The sequence below is a fragment of the Corvus moneduloides genome, chromosome 25, assembly GCF_009650955.1.
Source record: "Corvus moneduloides isolate bCorMon1 chromosome 25, bCorMon1.pri, whole genome shotgun sequence".
Classification (NCBI taxonomy): Eukaryota; Metazoa; Chordata; class Aves; order Passeriformes; family Corvidae; genus Corvus; species Corvus moneduloides.
Window position 1 is genome coordinate 5,219,319 of NC_045500.1, and position 26,513 is coordinate 5,245,831.

Below are 26,513 nucleotides of genomic sequence, written 5' to 3' on the forward strand. Positions count from 1 at the left end.
TGGTTTCCAATGGGTGTTTACTGCACTGTGTTCACACCAAACACGTGGTGATGGGCTGGGACATGGGACCACAGAGCTGCTGCCATCACTGCTTGAGCTGCATCGGTCGCTTTATTTGAGTTCAGGTCGGGGGCAGCAAGGGAAGAGGCAACAAGCAGGGCAGGAGTTCTGGTCTGGATTCACTGGCACTGGAGAGCCCTGGGTAAACTTCAGCGAGGGCAGAGCTGGCTGGAGGGAGAGGGGAGATGATGGACACAGACACAAAACTCTGGTGGCAGCTCTGCCCTCCCAGAACAGCTCATCCCAGCCACATTCCTGGGACACCTCAGAGCTCCACAGCTGACACTCAGGGAGGGGGAGACTTGCATGGGATGAAATCCACTTCCCTAAGGGTGGCACAACTTAGACACCACCCTAAACCTGAATTTAGTGCCTCAGCTTTCAGCTGGAAGTGGGGTGCAGTGGGATTCTCCATGGTGTGACCATCCAGACTCCAGGCTGGGCACTGTTTGTAGCACAAACATTAAAAACCTCCTCCTTGGTGCCATGCAGGGATTCAGAACCTCTCCCTGTGTTTGTAAAGTTGATCCTATGACACAGCCCAGCCTTGCTGCTCATGCAGCTCCTCCTGCTCTGTCCCAGCAGGATCAGGTGGGATCACAGCCTTCCCACCCTGCTGAGCCCTGCATCCAGCACCTGGACCAACACATGGATCCCCAATCTGCTCCCTGATCCCCCTGCTCACACCAACTCAACCACAGTCACACCATGGGGCAGAACTCCTCCTCTGCTCCACCCCATCCCATCCCCACAGAATCCCAGGGGTGTGAGCGAGAACAGCTCCTTCCATCCAGCTGGTGATGCTGCACGTTTGAAAATGGAGATGGAATAAGCACAGCACTGCTCTGAGGCATGTTGGACCCACGTAACACATCCTGGCTATTCTGGGAAACAGAACTGCAAAAAAAAAAAAAAAAAGGATTTATCCTTCTCCTCTCTGGATGATTCCAGAATTTTTAAGATGCTGACAACTAGAGTTCAAAGGATCTTGAAAAAATCATTATAAATAGCAAACAAACACTTGGCTTCACAGATAACACGAACACTCTGATCCCATTAAACACATAATTGTCTCAGTTTGGGTTTTTTGTTCCCAAAAGCACAGGTTTATCCTTGGAAATTTCTCCTGGACAGAGCAGCTTTAGGCTGTTCCTCTGTGGTGCATGATGCTTCATTCCTTGAGATTCAGTGCATTCCAGTTCATTGTCAGTCAGGTGTTTTTCCTCTTTTCCCCTTGGAAAAGGAAAATTCCTAAGCTTTGTTACCTGGAAAAAAAACTCCCTGGGTGAAAAAAAGCACTGCTTGAGCAGGTGAGGACAGTGGGGGGGGTGGGTGGGGGAGAGACAGAGAGAATTTGAGCTGGATTTTCCCAGATTTGCAGCCTGGAGCAGAACCTGGAGGTGCCACCCCCTTTTTATTTTCCATTTTTCTCTTCTCCGGCGTAAGAGAGAACACCACAGGGAGCAGCAGGGATAACACATCCATAGGTGACTGCTGGATTTTCCAATGGCTTGAGGCAGAGCAGAGCCCTGACAGAGGAGCAGAGGCTGCCAGAGCTCATCGGGGAATCCTCCCAGCACCATCCTTCACACAGGGAGCTGTCCAAGAGTGCCAGCAGATGCTTTGGGGTTTTTTTTCTGCTGGCCCAGGTGTGTTCCTAGCCTCCCATTTTTTTCCTGGCTTGCTTCCTGCGGGGTTTCAGGATGGTGTAGTTGGCGTACCACGTGTACTGCTCCGACAGCAGGGGGATGTAGAACGCCCGCAGCAGCCGCGAGGACCTGAAAAACCAGAAAGGAAAAGCAAAACGCTTTTAAGTGCCCAATTCTCTCCTTGTTGGCACGACCAGAGCTGGTTTCTGTCACTAAGAGCAGCATCCTCATGCCCACCATCCATTCCCTGCAGGATTGAGGGGGACAGAGGGCAGGAAGGTGCTGTAATTATTGGAAGAAATTTAAAATCCCAAATATCAGCATCCAGGGGACCTTGGATGCCACAGCCCTGTCCCTCAGGGCACTGGGAAGGTGAAAGGCTGCATTTCCCTCCTGGAATCTCCTTTCCATCCCATCTTTCTGGCTGCCTTTTCCCCACACCTCTCTGAGGAGCAAAAAGCAGCTTTAATGGGCACTGGCGTTTTGAAGTTCGGCTCTTGAGCTGATCTTCTGTGGAAATACTGAATTACAGAGGGCTGGGCAGCTCTGCAGCCCACACTCACTCCATGTCCTGCCAGTGCTGGGAGCTGGCATTTCACAGCCTTTCAAAAACTGGACCAGTGGAGCACGGAGGGCTTAATGATGGCTGGGTGAAATTAGCACCTCTGATTGGGTTGCTAATTGCTGGAGCTGTGCTGGCTGAGAGCATTCTGAATGGATGTATTCTCTCACTAATGATAAAGTCCAGGTTTCAGTGTGAAGTGGACAAATAAAACGTCCTTCAGCAGCAGCTCTGAGCTTTGTGAAGCTTCAAAAATTCGAGCAACTCACTGAAATTGGGGCTGAGGCAGAGTTTTGCTTCCTCAGCACTGCAGCTTCTCCCTTTATGTCTTTAAGGTCAACTGGATGGGAAATACCAACGCTTGCCAGCCACAAGTGTAACCCCAGGCACACAGAGCTCGGAAAAGCAGCAGCAGCACTCCAGTTTGGACTGTTGAGTGGTCAGGGATGGCTCACACTTGCTGGTCACTTCAACCCCCAGCTCTGCTGTTCTGGACATCCCATTTGAGTAATTTTTTCAGCAGAAAGATGAGTTGTGTTTCGTTTGCTTGTTGTAAGGCAGCACTGGAGATCTTTCAAATATAGCTGGAAAACAATGGCAGGAACTGCCACTGGAGCTGCATCTCCCCAGGGGCTCCTGGGGCTCCTGCACAGCCTGGCTGGGCTCAGCTGGGATCAGGCAGCTCCTGCATGCTCATGGTCCCCTCCTTGCTCAGGGACGGGGAACCTTCACCTCCTGTCACCTCTCTGTGTTGGGCTCAGCCACCTCAGACAGCAGATGGCACAGGGAAGGGGCTGGGTGACAGATGACAGGAATATATTTAATGTTCTATTTGCATTTGCTGCTAAATTTGTCCCCCAGAGACTCGAGTGTGTGGAGCCTTAATCAGCACTCAGCTCCCAGGCTGCAGGAGCAGGGCCATGATCACTCCAAGCTGGGTGAGCAGGGTCTGTTCTTCCAGGTCTTCTGGGTTCTGAAGGAGGCACTGCTGCAGGACAGAGCAGCTCCCAGCTAAGGCAGAGATGTGACAGGAGCCAGAGATGCATCTCCACAGAGATGCTCCGTGACCAGAGCTGGAACCACAGCGACCCTTGGAGCTGAGCCTCTTCTGCCTGAATTTCAGGAAAAGCAACTCAATTCTGTTCCAGCAGTGCCAGAGGAGGCTGCTGTGGGATGGAAGGAAATCCCAAGTGAAGATGTTCCAGTCCCCCTTCCCAAATTCACAGACTTCCATGGAACAGCAGCACGTGGATACCTGCAGTGTGAGAGATTCCTCCCAAACTGCATTGGGTAACCTGAATTTGGTGCCAGCATCGTTCAGAGAGAGGCAGAAGGAGGGAGAAGAGCAGGGAATGGCAGGAGGGAGCTGAACCTCTGCCACAGGGGCAGGTCCCAGTGCCACAGGGGCAGGTCCCAGCGCCTCCCAGCCACAAGAAGCTCAGGATCAAAGCTCTCTGAAAACCCTTTAACATTTGCACTTCCTCTAGGGGTTAAATTCTGTACCAACACACACATTTCAGAAGTAATTCAGCTACTTTTAAAATAAAACCAGGGAAAACAGCTAGAGGAAAACACCATTAAAGGGAATGAGACAGGCTCTCATCAAACCAGGGTAATGCTATGCTCAAACAAGGTGACCCAATCATTAATTTTGCACTAAGAATTTTTTTTTTTTTTTGATGGAAAACCCAAGTGTGTGGAGCAAGCAGAAGGCTCAGCCTAAAGAGCTGGAAAATATGTGCTCCTCAGAGGGGAGCTGTGATATATTTCCCCTTTTGTGTGCCAGATTCGGAGCGCTCAGCCAATATAGAATTAAATGGACCTTGGCAAAGCAGCTTCCTGAGGAGCATAATTAGCTGGTGGCTCGGAGTGCTCTCTAATTCAATTAGCAGCAGCATTTATCAGAGCCAGCTGAGATTTACATTTGCACTTGCTGACGTCAATGGGAGACTCGCAGTGAGCCCCAGAAGCCTCCAGTGGAGCAGGACTGAGCTGGGCTGCTGGGGTCATTTATTTCATTTATTTCCACACAAGAGCTGCACTTTGGGCTGAGCTGGGGAGGTGCTTGATGGGGTTTGGGTTTTTTTACCCCTTGCTCTGCAACCACTGAGCTGCAAACCTGAACTCTTCACTCAGCTCCCAAGTGACACCTCTGTTCCTCACTAGCTATGATAAAACCCCAAAAAGCTGCATTTTCATAGTGGTTTTACACTTCGGAGGGAGCAAGGGCTGTTTGCAAGGCACTGGAAGCAGGTGCTGGGTGTGAGATGCCAGCCAGGAACACACAAATGTGGCTTTAAAGCAAAAATGCACATTTAAGGGCAAATCCTCTGCACAAGGAGTGCCTTTGATGCTTCAACTGCCTCATTAATAAAACTCATTGGCCAAACTTCCCAAAGTCCTGCCCAAATGTAGCAGCAGGTTCTCTTGGAAAATACAGTTCATGGGGAGACCTTGCCAGGAGAAGTTGTTTGTGTCAGCAAGCTGGGAACACCAGAGCTCTCCTGGGAGCTCTTGAACATTTTCACTCCTTCCCACTGCTCGTCCCAGCCCCACTCCCTGGAGGGCCCAAGTACCAGGAAGTCACAAGGTCTCTCACGGAAAACAGGAGGGCACTGAACTCTGGGTTAGATTTTACAGAGATTTTTCCAGCCAGCCCCTCTGTCCTGGTGTGACACCTTCACGGCCAGAGCTCTAAAGGACTAAATAAGATCCTCATGCAGCTGAGTGTTCCTGTATCTGCAGGCATGTATGAACAACACTCCCAGCCTGATAACCCTGATCCCATCCCCTGTCAGCCTGGAGGAGAACAAATCCCACCTCTGCTTCTCACAGACACACCAGCAAGTTGTTCAGTGAGCAGCACAACTACTGCAGAACAGATTCCAGCAGTGATCTCTTCCATGGATTTTCTGGTGCCCAGTAAAGGTGTGGCCCTGCTGACTGCCTCCTCTCTCTGCCTGCCAGCTTTCATAAAATTTTGAAGAGCTCATCCCCTCTGAGACTGATTTATACCTGTCTTGAATTTGGCTGGGACAAGACAGAGTGAAAAGTCTCCTGGGAGGAGGCGACATCCACCTCAAACCCAAAAAACATTGCTTCAGCAGGAGGCTTTATAAAGAAATTGTTTATTTCTTTATAAAAATACTCCTTCTCACCACCCTCCTCACAGGGTTTCACCCTCTAAAGCAACTCAGCTCATAAATTTTACAAGCAGGAGTTTGACAAAGGTTCCACTCTGCTGGAAATTGGATTTGCCAACGGATCTCTCCTCCCTGTCCACTTTGGCAAACAGAAATCACAGACTGCCAGCCCTCATCCCTCCCTCTCCAAAGTGCAAATCCTACCTGGAAGCATCAAGGAATGGCTTGTAGGCAATGGTCACCCACTCTTCTTTGTTGGAGGAGTACCTGGGCTCCCGCGGGCTCTCCGTTGCTGTGTCCAAGTCCACCAGGTAGTGGCACTTGGAAACGTCAATCTGCAGGAAGACAGACATTCCTGTGGTTCATTTCCTGCAGCTTTGGTTGTCTGTGTTCATTGACAGCCATGAAAAGAGGGTTACATTTCTCGCAACAGGTGAAATGCTTCCTGCAGGACACAGGTAACAGAATTTGAATGTTTTCAAGCAAAGCCTTTGTGGGGCAATCCAACAGGAGACTCACGTTATGAAACCTCCCCCTTCGTGCTGGGAATCCTTTGTCTTACCCTGCCTTACCCCCTCAAACTCTTCCTTCAGGGAGGTTCAGTTCTCTCTCCCACAACATTTTACTGCCAACTTCCTTGGCCATGCTTGAGATCCCTTTTCTGAAGCATCTTTGGGGCTTCATGTAACAATTTAGGCTGAAAACAATTTAATTAGGTGGATAGCAGATGGCTCCGTGGCATCACAACTGAGTGGCAAATGAAATTACACCACAGGAAACACAGCTGAGGATGCTGAATCCACTTCTTCCTCTGTGTGAGAGGAACATTCCAGGCCCTGGGAGAGGTTCTGGCTCATTAGCAGGAGGACTCCCAAACCACTAACCAAGTTTTTCTGGAAGTGATGTAGAATCATTCAGAGAAAGACAAGTTGCTGCCTCAAGGATCTCACTTGTCTCATCCTAAATGCTGCCCTAAAAGAGCTGGGACTTCAAATTCCAGGTGCAAGACAGGTTTCCCTTGTATTTTCACAAGTTACAGTGAAGCCAAGCATGATATTCCTCCTGCTCAGAGGGCCAACACAGCACCTCTGCACTGAGCTGGGGATTTACACAAGACTTGGGGGATGCACAGACCTCAAAACGAAAGAAAGGAATGAGTCTTAGTGAACAAAGCTGCGAGAGATTTCTAAATTACATCCTCTCCTCTTCTGTTCCCCTTTCCTTTTCCTCCTCCCACTCTTTCTTTATTTGATGCAACTGCTCTGCCAAGTGGAGGAGAGCTAAATTGGATCCCATCCTGACTGACAGGAGTGGGAACGGCACAGAGCTGGAGCTAAGGGCACATCTGCTGCTGCCATGGGGTGTGGATGGTGTAAGAAGTGAAAAGAAAGTGCTTGAAAACCCCTTTGTCTGAAGTCAGCTGTTGTTAACAGCTTTTAGGCCTAATCTGCTGGTCCTGCTTGGATGTATCTCGGTAAGAAATAACACTCCTTATCTCTTTCTTAGCAGTTTCAGAGACAAATGCACCTCCCCAGCCGGGCAAGTGCAAGGTAAGTGCTGCTCAATGTGATTAAGGAAGGAGAGATTGCAAAACAAGATCAAATCACTCTTTCCCCAGTGTCTCATAGCAACAGAAACACTGAGGTTCACTCTTCCATTTCCAAGCAGAGCAGTAATAGATACTCACACCTGAAACAGTGAGATCTGCAGCCATTAATTGGTTTTATCCCTGGCTCAGATAATCCTCCTGAACCCTTTGTTTTCTCCCCTTTAAATGACCAAGAGCCTCGTGCTATTTGGATTTATTCACCCTCACAGTCCTGTCCAGTTCTTGCTAATTATTCTTCTATCTTTTTTTTAAATCTGAGTGTGCCTGTAGTCACTAAATTTGGGGAAAGATCTTGATCTCTTGGTGTAATTAGCAGGTCATAAGTAAGAGTTTTAACACCGTTTAATTTCTGATTTCTGAAGTCCTAGGCCCTTAAGCTTGCACGAGAAATAACAAAGTTGTAGGGTGACATTAAGGAACAAGCATGAAACAAAAGTGTGTTTTGCTCCATTAGTCACAGGCTGTGCAGCAGCCAGCTGTCTGTGCTAAAAATAAGCCCCAGTTAAGGATTTCATAAATTAAATGCACTGCAGCAGACAGCTCCTCTCAGGTGGGAACACGCCTCCATCCCCTTTCCAGTAACCACATAATGAGCCTCAAAATAAAGAGTTTTAACCCAGAAGGTTGCCAAGACTTAACCTGTTAGTAATTTTAAACATGCTAGCTAGCAATCATTCTAAAATATTCCTATTTGTGCACTGGTTTAGTTTAGTCCAACCAGAAAATAAATCAATAATACCAATATATGTTATCTTAGCAGATTCCCACTGAAATCACTAATGCAATTAAGTTCCAAATTAAGTTCCTCCTCCTCAGTTGCAAATATGATGAATAGTTTTATATTTAAAAACAAATAGAAGAGGGAAATTTCAATTCCTGCTCAGTGACAAATATTTTCTGTGGGGGACTTCGAACTACTCATTCCTGTGATCACATTAACACACCACACTAAACCCAAAACTGCAGTAATTAGGAGTTATTACTTCTGCTGCTTCTTTTATTATCATTATGTTTTAAAATTGGCAGATGGAAGGCAAACAGAAACCACTCACAAGAATGGGGAGATTTCCAAGTGCTACAGAGGGACCATTTTTGGTTTGGAACTCCCCAGGAAACAGAAATGGGGAGATCCACTCAGAGGCATTACATTAATTCAAATTATACAGTGAGGGAATGGAAAGGAACCGGCAATAAATCCTCACATATCGAGATGGCTCCTCCTTGTTCTGGTCATTCATGTCCGTGGGAATGATCCGTGTGGCCATGGGTCCCTTGGCAAAGGGTTTGGGCAGCTGGCCCCGGAACTCCGACAGGATGAACTGGAGCTGCCAACTGTGGAGAACAGGGAAAGCATTTTGTGTGGAGAGCACCAAAAGCAGAACCAAGGACATCATTCCAAGGGTGGGCAGCTAAAGAAGCAGGCACACCACAGATTCCCTGGAGCTTGTGGCCAATGTGCTGACAAAAACCCTTCAGAATCCTTCGGTTTGGGTACTTTACCACTGTTTGTGACACTGCTGCTGGCGACAACAGAGATCCAAGGTCCTGAGGGTTACCCACATGCATGATCACCCCCCTCATTATGATGCCCCTCGTTATCCATCTCACCAACCTGCACCTTTTCCATTGCAGCACTCACTTGTCTGGCAGCAGGAAGCTGCTGGGGAACCTGTGCCACTCCTTGCCCACACAGACATTGACTGGTCTCCCCTCGGGCACCGTGTGAATGCTGGGGTCAGTGGCAATCCTGTGGAACTCCGGGTACAGGTCCAGGGGCCCGTGGTAGCCTGTGGAAGGCAGAAAGTCATGAATAAGGTTAAAGTAAGAGGGGCATTTAATGAAAGCTTTCAAAAGATTGTTTCGTACATACATTTTTAACTGATAAATCAACTGAATAAATGAACTGGTCTATGGATTCCAAAACTCCCTCTCCTCTAGCGGTGCTTGTGCCCTACCAATTTTATTCTCATTCCCCTGTCCTGGCTGGCAATGGCCACCAAAACCCCAAAAAATACTGGTGAGGTGGGAAGGCTCTGATTCCAGAAATGTCCAATCCATCTCCATTAAGGACTCGTGCACCTAATTCAAGTTTTACACAGGAAAATGCTTTTCCAAGTGGGATTATCTATCTGCAAGTTGAAATACCTGCTTTAATACCAGTCAGGTTTTAGATCAGTGGAGCTGTGCTGGTGGAAGGTGAAGGGCAGAGGATTTTTAAGTGATGTAATTCCGGTGATCCACTCATACATATATGGATGAATGCATCATCAATAATTAATTAATGGTGACCATCAGAACTAATTCCTTCCCCTGCAGCAGCGACATCCAAACTTCTCAAGGCTCCTGATTTCTACAGGCAAAACAGCACAACTTTCGCAACCCTTGAGCCCAAAGGCCAGGAGAGCAGAGAGCAAATCTGAAATACCAACCTCTGAATAAGGCAACGGAGCGTGACAGTGACAAAAGGCCAAAGAGGAAGACAGTCCCCAGGGCCAGCCAGTTGGAGGACACTGTGTAGTGTTCCAGGCGGTAGCGCTGGAAGATGAAGTGGTAACATTTCTCAGGGAAGAGTAAGAAAAAAAAGAGACAATATAAAGTTACTCCAACTCTGATCTGCTCAGCAAAATTCTTATTTTTCATCAAGACTTTACAACAGTGCATCTCCCACCAGATCTCTGGGCTTTTTTAATTCAGAGCCATAAAAATGCACAGAAACTCATAAGGTTCAGTCATATTTAAGTGATAATTTGGGGTATTTCAAGAAGTTTTCAGCTCTTTTCCCTAGGAAGGCCTCTGGACCTAAAGTGCTCTCTCAAGGGCTCCAGTTTGGCTGTTCCCAGGTGAACCAGGGACACTTCTGCAGAAGTTCCCTGCACAGACACACCTGAGTTTCCATGCTGGACTGAATTCCTGTCTAAGCTCCATGACCCAGATTTCCAGAGTGACCTATGGTTGTTTACCCTGCTCAAACCACAGCTTTGAAGTGGGTAAAAGAACACAGAGCACATTCTGCATCCAGCTTTAAGTCACTCTGAAACTGATAAAAGGAAAATTGATAAAAGAAAAATTAATAAAAGAAAAGCTCTTTAGGTTTTTTTACTTTAAAAGCCTTTCTGGGAATACCCAGGAGGAAATACATCCAGTCCTTGGCTTGGTCCCTCCCTCCTGTTCTGCAGGAGTGCTTATTCACTTCCCACCCTCAGCTGGTTTCTGTTTCTCTTGTCCTGTTTGCATTTTTCTCATAACAGCCAAATCCACGTGGTTTGGAGGGGAAGACTGACAAGCTTGTCCTGCTGGTGGGCAATCAGTTCCAGACTCTCAGCTGGATGCTCCATACTGGGCAAAACGTCATCGAACAGTGGTAAAATATGCAGGAAATGTTCATGAAATTTTCCTAAAGCCGTATTTGGCACAAATAAAAGTAAATAAACATTGCCCTGTGATGCTCTGAGAGCACAGAGGAATTCTCTGTCAGAGCTATAAAACTGGTGACATCACAGAGCTGGATGCTGTGGGGATGCAAGGACTGGAACTCATCTGGGGAATGAGTGGAGATCCAGAGTGAGAACAGCATCTGAGCAAGGCAAGGGTGAGTGATTTGAGGGGTGGGCAGGAATTCCAGCAGTGCTGCACAGCAGGACAGAGGAGGACCAGCAGGATGAGGCCAAACAGCTGGAACAGGCTCCAGCAGGGACTCCTGGCTGCATTCCTGAGCCTTTTTAACAGCAGGAGATGAATAACTCTGAGCTTTGGGAAGGTTTATATCAATCTGTATTAGTGCTTTGCTCTGTGAAGTGTTTCAAGTGATGTTTACTAAACATCCAGTTTCTGGCTCTTCCAAATGTTCAATGCAATTTCCCAACATTTAAACGAGATCCCTTTTCCTTTCTTCAACCCAGTGAGGGATTCCTACTAAAACACAACACAAAATGCATTTCCTACACTCCTGCCCCTAGAGCTGAACAGCCAAGGAGGCACAATTCCATCAGCAGGTTACTGAACCCTCTTGGATTTTGTGTGGTGTTGGCACTACAACATCACAGCTCCAGGAGTTCCCACTTGGGATTGGAGAACGACTCAAAGTCATCATGAAATAATGGCTGGGAAATATTCTCAGCTATCTATTAAAAACCACTAACATTTACCTGAAGAGCAGAGAGAGCCACAGCACCAGAGAGACAGATGAGGGGATAGATGGGGAAGAGAAACCTCTCTTCTTTGTGGGGCTGGCTGAAGAAAATCAGGATCCAGAGGTACATGGGAGCCAGGGTCAGCCAGTAGGGACGGCCCAGATTCTGAACTGGAAGAAACAAAAACTCAGCAAAGGAGTAATGCAAGAATTGCTTCTCTTGCACAATCCTATCTCACACCCAAAGCCCACTCTTGAGACCCCCCCCACACCCTGTTCTGAGCACCCCTGTTGCTAAAATGCAGGTAACACACCCAAACAGCCAGCAGGGCATCTTCCTCAGAGGATTTTTGCAGATTCCTACAATCCTGACAATTCCCACAGCCTTGGGAAGACCAAAACCAGAAAGTAAGTGTTACTGGATCCAAGCAAGACACAAAATTCATCGAGAACTGCCAGGTCTGAACAGGCAGACAGAGGTACTGCGCTTCCTGCTGGGCATTGTACACACAAAGATCAGAAAGGGCCTCCTCAGGATCTCCCCTTCCCCTTCCAAAGGGTTGTTTAGTGCCTGAAGTGTCCCCAGCCTTCATTGCCTCATTACAAAAATAACGGCAGGAGAGGTCTCCCAGGCGCCTTCAGCTTAACAGAGGAAATAACAGATTCAAAAATAACAACAATTACCCTGAATTTCAGTCACACTGAGGAGGGTTCTGCACTGCCTGACGATTTTCAGTCCCTTTCCTACCCCCTTACTACTCCCAACAGCAGAGTTAAGCAATTAAGCCAACGGCATTTCACAGACAATAAGAACAAAGCACTTGGCAGAATTGCTCCTGCTGTTAAGCACAAGAACACCAGGCGAACAGCAGGAAATCTTGCATTTACAGGAGCTCCTACTGAGCTTTTACTGCTTTCTGAGAGGTTGGCACTCACAGCCGAGGAACAGATATAAGCAAACACCCCTTAACATACATTTTCATCGACGATTGTGTTACTGTTTGTTGTATTCAGTAAAAAAAAAAACAGAGAGAGAGCAAAGCACTGACGGGGCTGATGAATCTGGAGGCTGCTGCTGACAGTTGATGAATTTTCCGTAGGAAAACAGCAGAGAAGAATTTACACTTCCCCTCTGGAGTCACTTACCAAGTGTCACGTGTTTAAACTGATGTCATTTTATTCAAGAAAAAGCCCAGTGTGGAGTAGGGAATATTCTGGTTCCTCCTTTTTTTTAACTCCCACTATATCCACCCCCAAAGGGACATTTCCCAGGGCATGGGGAGCCTGGCAGCTGAAAAACCCACAGTGGACGGGACAGTCCAGCTTCAATCCCGAAAGGTTCCTACCCGTGTTCAGCTGCAGACAAGATGGGAACAACACCAGGGACAGCTTCTTTCCCCTTTAGGATCATTGCCTGGCCCATTGCTGATGCACGAAATGTCAGAATGAAGGTTTGGAACCACACACCTTGTCAGGCCTGCTTTTGATAACACATTTTTCTTCCTGAGGTGGAGGCAAGGAACAATCCTGAACTCTAATGAATTCTAGCAACTTTCCTGGTGTTCCAAAAGTTTTCACTGCTCCCAGTTTCACTTCCAATAAAGAAAAGCTGCTCTTTGGCAGGCAAACTCTCCTGAGTCTGGCTCTGCCAGCTGCCCTGCACTCACCACGGAATTTCTGCAGCAGACACTCCATCAGACAGGTCAGAGGCAGCACGAGCAGGGCCAGGACAAACACCACGTTGAAATTCAGAAAGCCATTGATGAAATAGAAGGACCAGGGTTCTGTACCTAAAGGGTGAGAAAAAAGGCAAAAAGAGGTTTGAAACACAAGCATGAACGGATGGCACAGCAGCTTTGGACCTTCTATGCCTGACACAGTCCACCAGAGTACCTCACACTCACTCCTGCCCAAGAAACTTCATTGTCTTCCTTCTCAGACATTATTTTTCTCCTTACTTTTCCACTGGGAGTGAAAAATAGTATCACATTTGCTGTTCAATCCCAGGCCACTCCCACAGTCAGCAGAATTCTGTGACACAGAGCTCACCCCTGCATTCAGAAAGCACAGCAAGAAAGCAGAGGTGGAAACTTGTAAAACTGAGAAACTTGAACCCAAATTCATTCTTCCTTTCTAACTGCAGAGGAGTAACACAAAACCACACAATGTCAAGTAATTCTGGAGTGAGGATGTTCACTCTGGGTTGGCAGGAACAGAAGATGTACCAAAAAGGATTAAGAAGGAAAGGAGTTTGCATTCCCACTTCACCCTAACAAAGACTCTGCTACTAAATGCTGGTTTTGGTCCCTCCTTAGGCTCAGCACTATTTAAATGTCCCAAATTCCGCCTGTTCTGACACAAACGGGAGCCAGGCAGCTCTGCCTCCACACTTGGGAACTGGCTGCAAGCTCTGGAGAATGTAAACTGAAAGAAACTCCAGTCCAACTGTCATTTATTTAGACTCTTAATTCAGGATGCTTAAAGCCCTTAACAATAAGGAATGCCAGTTCCTCTCCACACATTTCCCACTCTCTCCGTGTGATTAGCTCAATCAGCCAGTAAATGACACGCGGGGGCTTTAATCACGGCACTGTTGTGACATGTGTCACATGCCACAGCAATTTCCTGCAATCAGAGCCACTTAAATTGGGTCCGTGTTGAAATTAATCAGACAACTGAAAAGCAGCAAGGAAAACCTGAAACCTCTGCAGCTCAACAAGGGGAGAAGTTGCCCTGGGAATGTCACAAACATGGCACTGGAGTCACTGCTTGGCCAAGCAACTCGGGTTCACAGAGGAAACCCTGAGTTATTCGCACTGCAAGCAAACAGCAATTATCAAAAGAAGTCCTAAATCTTTAAGGGATAATTCCAGGGACCATCCTGTCACCGTTCTGGCTGCTATGGAAAGCAAAGGAAATTCACCCTGAATTCACCACTCTCTGCTCTTGTCTCTGATTTGGCAGCTGGGGGTCAGGAGTGAAGGACGATTTATGAAACAACTCCTCCACAATCCAAATACAGCCCAGCTAATACTGCCAATAGACAGATCAGCTGCTCTGAAGCACAGCTTTAACCAAAAAAAGGCTGCTCGCTTACATTTTTTTGCAGTGTGACTGAATTGCCCATAAAAAATAAGCACTGGAGCCTCCCCTCCTTCTCCAATGAGGGATTTTCTTCTCTGTGAGAGGATAAAAAAAATAAAAAGTGGGGAAAAAAGAGAAGAGAACAGTGCACAGCAGGCAAAAAGCACCAGGCTGGGTCACCCATTCAGAGGCACTCAGGCTCAAAGCCTCCCAGGGCAAGAAGCTTTTTATTCCTGTTATCCACACGGCTCAAGGTGAACCGAGACAGAACTGCAGCATCAAAAAGGAATGACCCCACTGCATGCAAGAAGTCCTGGCCCAGAATGTTGTCTTTGAAGCAGGGAGGAACACTGGAGAACTCTCCATGCTCAGGATTAATGGGAATATGCTTCCACACAGACCAGGAGAGGAGATGGAGCTTCCTGCAAGGACCCAAATCCTAGAGCTGGCAGGTGTGGGATATATGAGACAGACTGGTGAAAACAGTGGGAAAAGAACACCCAGGCAGCTCCTGGCACGGTGGTTCCATGGGGAAAACCAGCTGGAAGCACTGTCAGACACAGAGCGAGAAAACGCTTTGAGCTCTGAGTCTGTGAATGGCCCTGGGAGCAATTCTAGAACTCAAATTTACCCACGCTGCACCCTGTCCACAGGAATGGTGAGGGCAGCTCAGGCCAGAGCAGGGGAGTTGTAAAAGAGGTTTAAGATAAGGAGCCCCACCCTGGGCTGAAGCCTGAGCACAGGAACTGCAGCTGGCAAGCAGTAACTGAGCTGCAATCACTTGGTCATGAGTGACAGCCCTCTTTCTGAGCAAGTCTGCTTCAGAGCTGCTACAATGAACAGTCTGCTTGCTGCATTTCATTTATTCTCACTCTGCTCCAGAACCAGGACTCCACAGAGCAAAGTGCCACATGAACAGCTCCAGCACGTTCCACCCAAGCTGCACAAAGCTTCCCAAAGTGGGACAAAACCTTGGTCACAAATTATGACTTCTTAGAATCCCAAAGCCTCAAAATCAGGGATATATACACTTAGCAGCTCTTCTCCCTTGGCTGTAGAAACCTAATCACTCCAGGAAAATATTAATTGCACAGACAATATTTATGTAGAAGGAGTGTATTGCTGAAGCCAGAAGAAAAAAAAATAAATTGGACCTTGTCTCCAAAATACTGTGGTGCTTACATTGGAGATGATCTGGGTTGGTGACTCTGCTCCCATCATGTGAACATTGGGAAATCCCAGCTTCCAGAGCCAAGAGGGATTGGCCAGCCTTTCATCTCCTCTGGTAGTGTTATTTCTCCCCAGTGTTTTGAAGCTCTCTAAACACACAGCGCTGTCCTGGCCACGCTGCATTAAAGAGCAGTTCCAGGCAGGCTGTTTTACTAGCCCAAGGATGTTGTATGAGTGTCACTGTGAATAAAACTCTTCAGGACAGATTGGTCCCTGGAGGCTTCTGGAAACAACTCATGCACCAGTGTGGAAAAGGTCAGGCACAAGCCCCTGCCAAAACCTATCAGAGACAGAGCCTGGAGTTTACTTATAGAAAACTCACAGCTCCACACTTTAGAGCCTTCCTGCAGAGGCCACGAGCCATGGCAGAGCAGCTGCTGTCCTGCTGTGCCACAGCACAAGTGACAAATCACCACTCAGCACCACCCAAAACAGCCCCTCAACTGAAGCAACAACGCCAGCAGCCAGAGAAAGCCTTGCTGCTGCTCAGCACTGCTGAGTCCCTCCTGGAACAGCTCCTCTGGGCTCAAACAGAGCACAGAGATGCTGCAGGGATCCTGTGGTCTCTGCCAGCCCTTCTGAAGCCCTGCTAGAAATGTAATATTCTCCTGCTGTTCGGCTCTAGAAGTGCAGGATATGGACAGAGAGAAGTATGGATTCTGCACCAATCCTCTTTCCCAAGGTTCTGCAGCCTGACTGTGAGGAACAACAGCCAGGAACAAGATTCAAGCTGACAAACACACACGGGCCGCTTGTGCACAGACACTGAGACATCTCCTGGCAGTCTTACAGAAGCGGAATGTGAACAAAAGCAGCACAACTCCCAGCGTGGAGAACCTGGGCAGTGCATTCCCAGCTCGACAGAGACATCCCGTGTCCAGAAGCAGCAGCTGCAGCCTTTGGAGCTGGCAGGCTGCTTTGGCTTCAGGGCACGTCAGAAAAAGCACTGCCAATCACGGGCCACGGCAGCCAGACACCCTCGGGCTCCCTCCCCGCCCTGTTATCCCAAACTCACCGTAGAGATCAGGGCCGTGGGGGGTGAAGACGTTGTACAGAACGATGTTGAGAGGTGCCACCACCAGCTTCCCATAGTAATAGCTGTCCACCACCACCAAGGGCACCTGGAAGAAAGCAGCTGTTGGTTGAAGTGCCAGCAGCTCCAGCTGATTTTCCTAAAGGAACTCATCCCTTCTACTGCAGTCCATTCCCTCCTCGTGTTGCTGCAGGCACTCACCAAAAACAGGATCAAGGACACCACACACCAGTTCAGGAAACTTTTCCACCTCTTCTTCAGGATCAACAAGTCAAAGGCAATAGGAAGCCTGAAAGAGAGACCCAGCTGTCAGCTGGAGGCTTTGAGAACCCCGCTGCCGCCCCTTCAAAGCAAGAGAAAGAACCACCACGTCACTGGCCTCTGCTTCTACTCCACAGTCCAGTCATCCAGCTCAGGTTTTACTCATATTAGTGCCAGGAAATCTTCCCAACCTGAGTTCTTCAAGAGCCAAGAACCCTGTAGCAACGATCCTGGGCTAGGCTGGCAGCTCAGTCCCTGCTGGTTTTCTCCTCCACCCCTCCATTCTCCCCAGCCAGGTGAAACCCATGTTACAAAGGGCAAGAAACCCCTCCTTACCCCAGAGCTGCACTGAAGGGCCAGCCCAGCAGGGCTCCAGCAGCCACCCCCAGCACTGCCACGGAGGTCTTGTCCATGTACCAGCCTGTCATGGCAACCACCGTGGTGTACATGCAGAAACTGCTGGGGAGGAAAGCTGTAGGGCAAGTGGAGAGAGGGTTAGCACAGCTTCCCCACACTCTACCCAACACCAGCAGCAAGTGTTTTACAGAAGTCTTACAGTGGCTGGGAAAACAGGTACAACCAGCCAGAGGGGACAGGACACAAAGGCAAATGGCATTGCCAAAATATCAGCCTCCTTCCTTAGAACCCAAGATGTCCAAGGAAGGCAGGCCAAGAGCCTGTTTGAAAGGCACAGCAGTAGAAAAAAACAAGAGGCAGGAACAGGCCTGGAAACTGCAACATAGAGAACAACATCTGAATCAACGCTTATTCTGTCATGAAAGACACCCCCAGCTGAACACAACAAAGAGCACTCCAGAGATGTGTTAGAGCTGTGGATTTTCTTCTCTCTGGAGCCATCTTTGGTCACTGTTAGTGCCACTGCCAAGCCAACTCACCTGCAGAAGCACAGAACATCCCCGTGCTGAGCACTAGGAAGGCCAACATCAGCCTGCTCACGTGCAGCCCAAACTTCTTGCACACAGCCCTGGGGAAGCAGCAGAGAAACAGGTGCCACAAAATAGCCTCAGGGCAAAAACAGAGCAGCACCCAAAGCATGCAGGACCACAAATAATCCATGGAGCAGCCTGAGAGCTCTAAGGTGAGGGATTCCCAACACTCAGCTGCTGCCTCTGGCCTGGGATTTCAGACCCTGAGTTACACCAGTGCAAAACTCTGGATGGGACTTGGCTTCTCCCACTTGTGCTTGTGCCAGCCTCAGGAACTGGTGGCTGCACTGCTGCACACATCAATCTATTTATGAGTCTCACCCCTCACAAAACCCCATCATGCAAAAAAGCCACTGCTCACCTCCTCAAACCCAGACTACTGGCAACAGAAAAGTCATGCAAGGTAGTGGTTTGAAAATCAGGAATCAAGAGGCAGCAGGTAAAAATAAAAATCCAGTTTAGACAAGATAATTGCATGTTAGGGCTACTGCTTTTAGTGGCTGTAAACAGCATTGGCAGAGAGATTATAGACAGCAACAATCAATGTGTTCCAGTCAAATTCACTGCGATAAGCAAACACAGCACCAGACTCTCCTCAATCTACAACACTCCCACCCTGCTTGCTGCCAGCAGTGAGAAAACGAGTGGAGTCAACAAAATGCTGGAGTAGAGGTGTGGGTGGCAGATCTGGGAGTACAATTTTGTCCTAGTTGTGGCATTCTGACCAACATCTCATTAAGTTATCACGAGAACACATTATTTTCTCATCTACACACGCGCTTCAGAGCCTATTTCCTGTGGCAGTAACTGCGTACGTCACTCACACCGCTCCCAAACACCCCCTGCAGACAGACTGGCACTCACTTGTAGAAGTAGAGTTCACAAACGCAGCTCAGGAAGGCCAGGAAGCATCGCAGGAAATAGAAGATGAGAACCTAGGAGACACAGCCAGAGTCGGAATGAGGCACAGGACACAAAATGGGCTTGTAAAGCATCAGGGGAAACCCACAAACCCTTGGAAATCCTTACAGGGAGGTCAATGTTTGTCAACAAGCCAGCATTTTATAAACATGAAGTCAATTCCAACAACAAACAGAAGAGCTGCTTCACACGCACTCAAAGCACATTTTTTCCTCACAAAAGCAGCTTCCACACATCTGATTTACCTTGTTGGTTTGCAGAACCCTGGCATGGAACCAGGCTGGCAAGGCATGGAGCCACAGGTAAGCATAGGAGCGGATGGCGTAGGCTGGAGAGTATTCCCATGTCTGAAACCCCTTCCCATAAATGAGGTAGTGTGTCTACAACAGAGAGCAAATAAATAAATTAACATGCAGCACACAGAGCAGACAGTTTTCCACCCTGAATTCCAGAGCAAAAAAAATCTCATTGAAACAGAGGGATCAGCACAAGGTTCTAAATAAATCTGCATTTGCACGAGCCAACTACAGACTGAAACAGAGAGCACAAGGTGCTAAATAAATGATTATTTGCACAGGCCAAGTATGAATTCCCAATCCCAAGGGCAAGAAGGGACTCACCGGCTCCCAGTAGTTAAAGGTCTCATCACAGTCCGAGATGTTGCTCAGCAGAGCTGCACAGAACCTGGCCGAGATGAGACACTTGAAAGCTGTTGATCCTTCAGGGGCCCAAACCTGCCCGGCTTTGCTCCCAGATGATCTAATCCAAAAGGGAAAAAAAAAAAAAAAATTACAAAAACGCAGCAGGAAGCGTCAGCAACGAGATCAAGGCTACCAAGGTGACAGCGAGCACAGGGCTCTGAGTGTGGCATTTGGGCAGTGGGGGGACGCCAGCCCCCTCACATGGAAGCACCATCAGCCCCCGTCAGGGCTGGCCCCCCGCGCCGAGCTCCAGCACCATCCCCACCGCACGGACCACCCGTGTAAACACCGGCCCCGCGGCCCCTCAGCCCCTCAGCCGCGGCCCCGCTCCGTGCCCCGCTCCGTGCCCCGCGGCACCCACTCGTTCCGCGCCTCCTCGCTGCCCGCGAGCTCGGGCCGCCGCCCCGCCGCGTCCCCACCGCCCGCCCGCGGCCGCTGCCGGGCTCCCTTGGCGGCCATGCCGGGTACGGGCAGCGCGGGGCCCGCCGGCAGCCGCGGCCGGGAGGGACGGAGCAGCTGCGGGAGCGCGGCCGAAGCCGCCGCCGCCATCACGGGTGAGGGCAGCGCGCGCCGGGCGGCGGCGGCGGGAGCGCGGCTGGGACTGGGACTGGGACTGGGACAGACACGGGGACAGGGACAGACACAGGGACCGACACAGGGACAGACACGGGGACAGGGACTGACACAGGGAAAGGGACCGACACAGGGACAGGGACTGACACAGGGACCGACACAGGGACAGACACGGGGACAGGGACTGACACAGGGACAGGGACAGACACAGGGACAGGGACCGACACAGGGACAGGGACTGACACAGGGACCGACACAGGGACAGACACGGGGACAGGGACCGACACAGGGACAGGGACCGACACAGGGACAGACACGGGAACAGGGACTGACACAGGGACAGGGACTGACACAGGGCCAGGGACAGACACGGGGACAGGGACTGACACGGGGACAGGGACCGACACGGGGACAGGGATAGACACGGGGACAGGGACTGACACAGGGACAGGGACTGACACAGGGACAGGGACAGACACAGGGACCGACACAGGGACAGGGACTGACACAGGGACAGGGACAGACACGGGGACAGGGACCGACACAGGGACAGGGACTGACACAGGGACAGAGACAGACAGAGGGACAGGGACTGACACGGGGACAGGGACTGACACAGGGACAGGGACAGACAGAGGGACCGACACAGGGACAGGGACTGACACGGGGACAGACAGAGGGACTGACACGGGGACAGGGACTGACACAGGGACAGGGACCGACACAGGGACAGGGAATGACACAGGGACTGACACGGGGACAGGGACTGACACAGGGACAGGGACCGACACAGGGACAGGGACTGACACAGGGACCGACACAGGGACAGACACGGGGACAGGGACCGACACGGGGACAGGGACAGACACAGGGACAGGGACAGACACGGGGACAGGGACAGACACAGGGACAGGGACCGACACGGGGACAGGGACAGACACGGGGACAGGGACAGACACAGGGACAGGGACAGACACGGGGACAGGGACAGACACAGGGACCGACAGAGGGACAGGGACTGACACAGGGACCGGGACCGACACAGGGCCAGGGACCGACAGAGGGACAGGGACCGACACAGGGACCGGGACCGACACAGGGCCCGGGACCGACACAGGGACAGGGACAGGGACCGACACAAGGACAGCCACAGGGAGAGCGCTGCCCCGCACAGCCGGGTCCATCACCCACCCGGTCCCTGTCCTGCTCGCCCATGTCCGAGCCAGGCTCCATCCCTGCCCTGCCCCTACCCTGGCAGCGTTTGGCAGAAAAGTGAGGAAATGGGGAACGCACCGGTGGAGAATGTTCTTTATTTGGTACCTCTGCACTCAGGAGACGGGGAAAGGGCAGCACAGGACAGACATTGAGGGGCTGGAGCGTGTCCAGGGAAGGGAACGGAGCTGGGAAGGGGCTGGAGCCCCAGGAGCGGCTGAGGGAGCTGGAAAGGGGCTGAGCCTGGAGCAAAGGAGGCTCCGGGGGGACCTTGTGGCTCTGCACAAGTCCCTGACAGGAGGGGGCAGCCGGGGGGGTCGGGCTCTGCTCGCAGGGAACAGGGACAGGAGGAGAGGGAACGGCCTCAGGCTGGGCCAGGGGAGGCTCAGGGTGGACAGCAGCAGGAATTTGCATTAGTAAAGAGATCAAACCCACTCTAACAGGACTCCAGAAAAGAAAGGCTCCACTTTATAAAACGAGGTTTCATTACACACACACACAGAACAGGAAAGCGCTTGGTCCTCATTAACAGGAATCCCACATTTAAATGCTGCAGGTGTTCAAAGTCCACCCCGCCTTTGTGGGAGGCACTGCAATAATAACACAGTGTTAGTTCCAACGAGATGCAGGTGACGTTCTCCAGGTCAGAAACCGGCACAGGAGCTGCCAGAGCCCCTGCAAACCATGGGAGATGTTCTACCTCAGGGTCACACCCAGGCGTTGCTGCATTTCCTCCCGAAAACGCAGCTGCATCTCCGCTGCCTCCCGGCAGCCCAGGGCCCTGTCACAGGACTGGAAAGTCACCCTGTAGCAGAGGCTCCTCCGTCCTGTCCCTGGCTGCTGGAAACTGTCCCTTAACTGGATGGAAATGACCATTTCACCTGACACCCTCCTGGCAAGGGTGTGAAAAGCCACTTCATCAAACTCCTCCCCGTCAGGAACCCAGAAGCTGACATCGTGCACGTGGGAAAGTGGATAGAGGGAAAAACTCTTGAAAAGCCTCAACTCTCCCTCAGGAAACTGCTGCAGAAAGCGCCTGTCCGATGTCCAGAGCATTCTCCAGTCGGATATTCCACAGAGCAGCATGGCCAGGAGGTCCAGGTTCAGTGAGACCGAGACAACAACCAGATCACTGCTTTTTAATTCATCAGGAGCTGTCCTGATAACCCCCACACAGGAGCCCGAGGGGTCTGGGTCTGTCCCCATGCAGATGAAGTGCTGAATTTCACCCAGCTGACATTCAAAAGCAGCAAAGTCATTTAGCTCAGTTCCAAAACTTGTTGCTTCCTGCAGGCTGATGCTGGGTTTAATGCCAGAAACGGCCTGGTGAAGAGAACTCGTGGTGGTTTTAATGTTATCCACCAACATCTGGATACAGCTGTTCTCTGTGCCCCTCCTAACTGCGAGCACAACGAGCATCTCATGGAAAACAGGCATGGAGCAAGGAGTGATCCGACACTGCCTGAAAACTGGCCCGGAAAGAACATGAAGTGTCCCTAGGGAAAAGGCTCCTTTTTGTATTATTGCCTGAGCATGAGGCAGGAGGGAAGGCCTAAGATAAAACTGCTTTGGAATGGGGCATCCTTCTTGTACACTCCTATCTGTGTCCTGGCCAAAATGGGAAAACCAAACTGCATTTTCCAGTCCCTGAGATGTTTCCTCAGTGCTTGGGGCCTCCCCTGGGCTCAGGGCGATCCAGAAGATGTTGGAGTGGCAAACACCCTGGAGGTGACCCTGGTGGAGCAGAGGAAGGCAGGAGCTGATGTTCTGCAGTGGAAAAGCCTGGCTGAGCCCTGCACTGAGCTTCTCCTTTATTGTCCTTACTGGATGACTTGAATTCACTTTGAGGAAACCCCTGCGAAAAATAAAAGTGCAAATTACAGACACCAGTACACAGATTTCCTTCCTGTGGCCATAATTAGAGCCCAGCAATTCACCCGAAACATTCTTAAGCCAGGAACTACCTGACCAAGCCAAGTCTTTCACCAAAGGTGATGCACATTTTCAGGGCAGTGGTGTTTGTCTGCAGGTTACAATCAAGAATTAACTGCAAAAAAGGACTCAGCAGTCACCATGTGCCTTTATGTGACCCCTCTGCTGGTCATTCCCACTGAGAGCAGGAGAGCTCAGTCAGAAACTAATTATGAAACTCACCTATTAATTTTATCAGCGAGGACTTGTGGCACTTGAAAAGAAACTTTTTGGCTTCCCAGTTGTGTCTTGCAGCTCATGGGTGTTAAACACAGGGGTGGTGTGCTCCGTGTGAAAATGTGGTTCAAAGCACCCTCTACACAGAAGGATTTATCCTGACTCCTGAAAATACACAAAACCAGAGCAAAGTCACTGATAATTTCTGACATTTAATGTGCCACAAGTAGGCAGGACCAGATGATGGCCAGAGGTCCCTGCCAGCAGCAACCCCCACAGTCCTCCTGTCTTTAGGCTGAGATTGATACTTGTTCTGAAACGGATGCTTTTGACCTTTAAAATCCTCAGATAGTCTTATTTTTAGAGAGTGCTTTGGCAGGAAGCTTGCATTTTAATCTTGCCTATTCTGCTTAGAGATGAACAAGAACTGCAGCTATTTTAAGGAAAATTTTAAGGAAAATTTCAAGGAAAATTTCAAGGAAAATGAAAAGGAGTTCCTCTCCAGCCAACAAGACCCTGAAAGAATATTCTAGTGCTGGCTTTAAGAGCACAAACATCAGAATTTCAGTTTTGCCACGTGATGGTTACCTGTAACCTGTGCATTTGTATCCGTGGATAGTCTCTGCTCTAAAAGGGTGAACGTCGCTCAAGATAAACCCAGCTCCCGCTGCCACAGCCACGATTTGCCAGCTGTTGTGCCACTCCCTCCTGGGCTGGTCCGCAGGAGTGCCACCCTGGCCATTGCAGAGGGCCACGTGGACCTCTCCCTGCTCTGCCAGCACTTCTGCGCAGCTGGAAGGGAAGCCAGGCAACAAGAAAAGTCCTGTTAGCACACCCACAGATCCCCCAGTGCCGGAAAAACACCTGGAATGCAGCTGGACAGCTGTGCCACGGCAGTTAATTAACACAGAATTATTTCTGGTTTACTCACCTATGGAAAAAGCAGGCAAGGAGCTCCCTGTTCTTCACCACCCCAGCCTTCCTCCCACAGTGAGGGAAGTTGAAATAAATACGATCAAATTCCCGTTTTCCTGGTAAAAAGTACTCCTTCAGCTTGGTGCAGTCCACAGAGAACACAACCTCGGCTCCTGCAACAGCAAACACAAAACAAGGCTCTGACGATTATCAGGGAGGCAAATTTTAAAGAAAGGTGGGAATGCGAGTCCTCCAGGGCATTTTTAAGTAGGTGAGGGCTGCCTCGAGCACTGGGAACACCAGGAAGCCCTGCGGCGTTCCCTTTGCCCTTTGCCCTCCTTCAAGGCAGCAGAAACCCCTGAAGACAGTTGAAAACAGTCCTTTCAGTACTACTTCCGTACTATTTCATCCCGATCACATTTTGAGGTATTTCCTTTAGCCAGCTGGGCCATTCCAGTCCCTCCCTGGAGTGACGGGGGCCTCCCAAGGCACACGGCAGCGGGGACCCGCGGGGCAAAGATGCCACTCTGGGTGCCAGGAGGGTGCCAGCGAATGGCTCAGCAGCAGCCCCCGCTCCAAGCCCACGCCCAGCCCGTCCCCGGCTGTCCCCGCAATCGCACCGCTGTCCCGCAGCCGGCGGATGCTCCGCGCCGCTCCGCCGCGCCCGGCCGCCTCCTCCTCGCTCTCGTAGCAAGTGGCCACGACGTGCGTGCCCCGAGCCCCGCACAGGGCCGCGGCGAAGGAGAAGTTGCCCTCTCCGAGCAGCAGGACGCGGCGGAGCGGCGGCCCCATGGCCGCGGCTCGCAGCCCCCGGCGCTCGCTCATGACGTGCGGCGCGGTCAGTGGCCACTGCTGGTGGCGTCGGGCCCCCGCGGGCATCCCCGGGGGCTCCTCGGCAGCCGGGCGGTGGCGGTGTCCCGGAGAAGGAGGAGCTGCGGCATCCCCGGGAGTGGGAGCGGTTCGGGAGCTCTGCCGGCCGGCGTGCGGCAGGAAATGGGTGTTGCGGGAGGAAAACAAGAAGGGGAAAAAAAAAAAAAAAAAAAAAAAAAAAAGGCAGTTGTTAAAAAGCTGAGGGATCGTAGGATCACAGAATCGCGGAATGGTTTGGGTTAGAAGGGATCTTAAAGGTCATCTCCTTGTGCAGGGACACCTTTCACTACCGCAGGTTGCTCCAAGCCCCATCTTCAAACACTTCCAGCCACTTCGCAGCTTCTCTGGGCAGCCTGTGCCTGAGCCTCACCGCCCTCACAGGGTAAAGTTTCCTATTAATATCCAATCTAACCCTGCTCTCTGTCAGTTTTGAGCCATTCCCCCTTGGCCTGTCACCCAGGCCTTTGTAAATAGTCCCTCTCCATCTTTCCTGGGGGCTCCCATCAGGTACTGCAAGGCCACAATTAGTTCAGCCTGAAATCTTCCCTTTTCCCAGCAATCCCAATTCTCTCAGCCTTTCCTCATAGCAGAGGAGTTCCAGCCCTATAATCAACTTGGTGGCGTCCTCTGAACTCATCTTCACCTGTACCTGCCTCTACCTGCACCTGCAATTCTTTCACTCTGACAATATTTGTGCAGCTTTAATTCCCAAAGGGGAGAAGGGGAGGCAGACAGAAAGAGAAGAAAAGGAGAAGAGAAGCAGTGGAAAGGTGCTGGAAGCATAATTTGGTGTCAGATAATTGCAGGCATAATCAAGGTGTAATAAGAAGGTCCCTAATTCCTCAACAGGGTGCTACAAGGTAAATTAATTATCCTGCCTCACATATGTGTATGATGCCTCTGAGAAGGAAGGGAATTATGGTCTGTGATATACACAACAGCCAGCTTTGGGTGTCACCTGCTCTATTTGTGTGCCCACAGCTGCCCCACAGGGCAGGGACAGTGTGTCAGGACAGAGTTGCACACGGATGATGACAGAGGAAGGTTTGCAATGGGCAAAGCTGAGCTCCAACACGGACCCAGCACACAGTTTGTGAGCTCTGGGCCAGGCACTGGGTCCCTGTGGCCTTGGGTGAATCATTTTGTCTATTTTAAAGGGTGGGGAAGTGGCCTGGAGAAAATAATTACCACACAACCTTCCTATTCCAATCATTAAAAAAAACCCTCCAAACTCATACTCAGCCATGCTAAATGTGAGTTTTCCTTTCCAGCACACTCACTGCTTGGAAACAACCTGCTGCAGATTACAGGGGGACATCAGACAGTGAATTTTACGTGTGTGGAACTGGGACAATCTGTTGGATGTGAGGAGCTTCTCGGTGATGTTTGTGCCTGGAGATGAGAGAGGTGTTTTCTGTCATTCTCTCCGTGCTGGGCTGTGCTCCTGTGCCACCCCAGAACAGGTA

At 50.3% G+C, this 26,513-nt stretch overlaps 2 protein-coding genes and 1 long non-coding RNA gene across 6 annotated transcripts in view; 1 reads left to right on the plus strand and 2 right to left on the minus strand.

Annotated features, from left to right (window-relative positions):
* On the minus strand, window positions 1–19,893 carry ALG9 (ALG9 alpha-1,2-mannosyltransferase). Of its 3 annotated transcripts, none has more exons than XM_032134005.1 (15): window positions 19,691–19,893; window positions 19,249–19,387; window positions 18,874–19,008; window positions 18,572–18,642; window positions 17,657–17,745; window positions 17,097–17,232; window positions 16,701–16,788; window positions 16,482–16,587; window positions 12,820–12,942; window positions 11,169–11,323; window positions 9,453–9,558; window positions 8,663–8,810; window positions 8,226–8,355; window positions 5,619–5,749; window positions 1–1,838 (listed from the first exon to the last, which is right to left on the minus strand). In XM_032134005.1, the coding sequence occupies exons 1-15, from the start codon at window positions 19,876–19,878 to the stop codon at window positions 1,718–1,720; spliced, it is 1,866 nt and encodes a 621-aa protein (XP_031989896.1). In that variant the 5' UTR covers window positions 19,879–19,893; the 3' UTR covers window positions 1–1,717. The 3 variants fall into 3 exon arrangements, with proteins under 3 accessions (XP_031989896.1, XP_031989895.1, XP_031989897.1); XM_032134004.1 differs by having other exon boundaries at window positions 9,453–9,582; XM_032134006.1 differs by lacking the exons at window positions 17,657–17,745; window positions 18,874–19,008; window positions 19,249–19,387; window positions 19,691–19,893 and having other exon boundaries at window positions 9,453–9,582; window positions 18,572–18,621.
* The window catches only part of LOC116455759, an 8,185-nt gene continuing 1,468 nt past the window's right edge, over window positions 19,797–26,513 (plus strand). Inside the window, exons 1-2 of one of the 2 annotated variants that reach the window (XR_004244466.1) lie at window positions 19,797–19,883; window positions 26,319–26,510. This is a non-coding gene — a long non-coding RNA (uncharacterized LOC116455759). Of the gene's footprint in view, window positions 19,884–25,282; window positions 25,430–26,318; window positions 26,511–26,513 lie in introns of those variants that run through there. The other variant, XR_004244467.1, reaches the window with a different exon arrangement.
* Window positions 21,561–25,071, minus strand: FDXACB1 (ferredoxin-fold anticodon binding domain containing 1). Its single transcript, XM_032134002.1, has 5 exons — window positions 24,798–25,071; window positions 24,194–24,350; window positions 23,851–24,054; window positions 23,269–23,427; window positions 21,561–22,969 (listed from the first exon to the last, which is right to left on the minus strand). Exons 1-5 carry the CDS (start codon window positions 25,054–25,056, stop codon window positions 21,811–21,813), a joined length of 1,938 nt encoding a protein of 645 aa, XP_031989893.1. The 5' UTR covers window positions 25,057–25,071; the 3' UTR covers window positions 21,561–21,810.

Bases quoted from the DNA above. Each gene is read 5' to 3' on its own strand.
- ALG9 (XM_032134004.1), bottom strand. From the start codon at position 19,878: ATGGCGGCGGCGGCTTCGGCCGCGCTCCCGCAGCTGCTCCGTCCCTCC. The intron at 16,588-16,700 runs GTGAGTGCCTGC...GCTTTCTTCCAG, and splicing joins TGTCCTTGATCCTGTTTTTG to GTGCCCTTGGTGGTGGTGGA. The intron at 9,583-11,168 runs GTAAATGTTAGT...CTCTTCCCTGAG, and splicing joins TGGCTCTCTCTGCTCTTCAG to AAATGTTACCACTTCATCTT.
- FDXACB1 (XM_032134002.1), bottom strand. From the start codon at position 25,056: ATGCCCGCGGGGGCCCGACGCCACCAGCAGTGGCCACTGACCGCGCCG. The intron at 24,055-24,193 runs GTGAGTAAACCA...CTTCCCTTCCAG, and splicing joins CTTGCCTGCTTTTTCCATAG to CTGCGCAGAAGTGCTGGCAG. The intron at 22,970-23,268 runs GTGAGTTTCATA...TATTTTTCGCAG, and splicing joins CTCGCTGATAAAATTAATAG to GGGTTTCCTCAAAGTGAATT.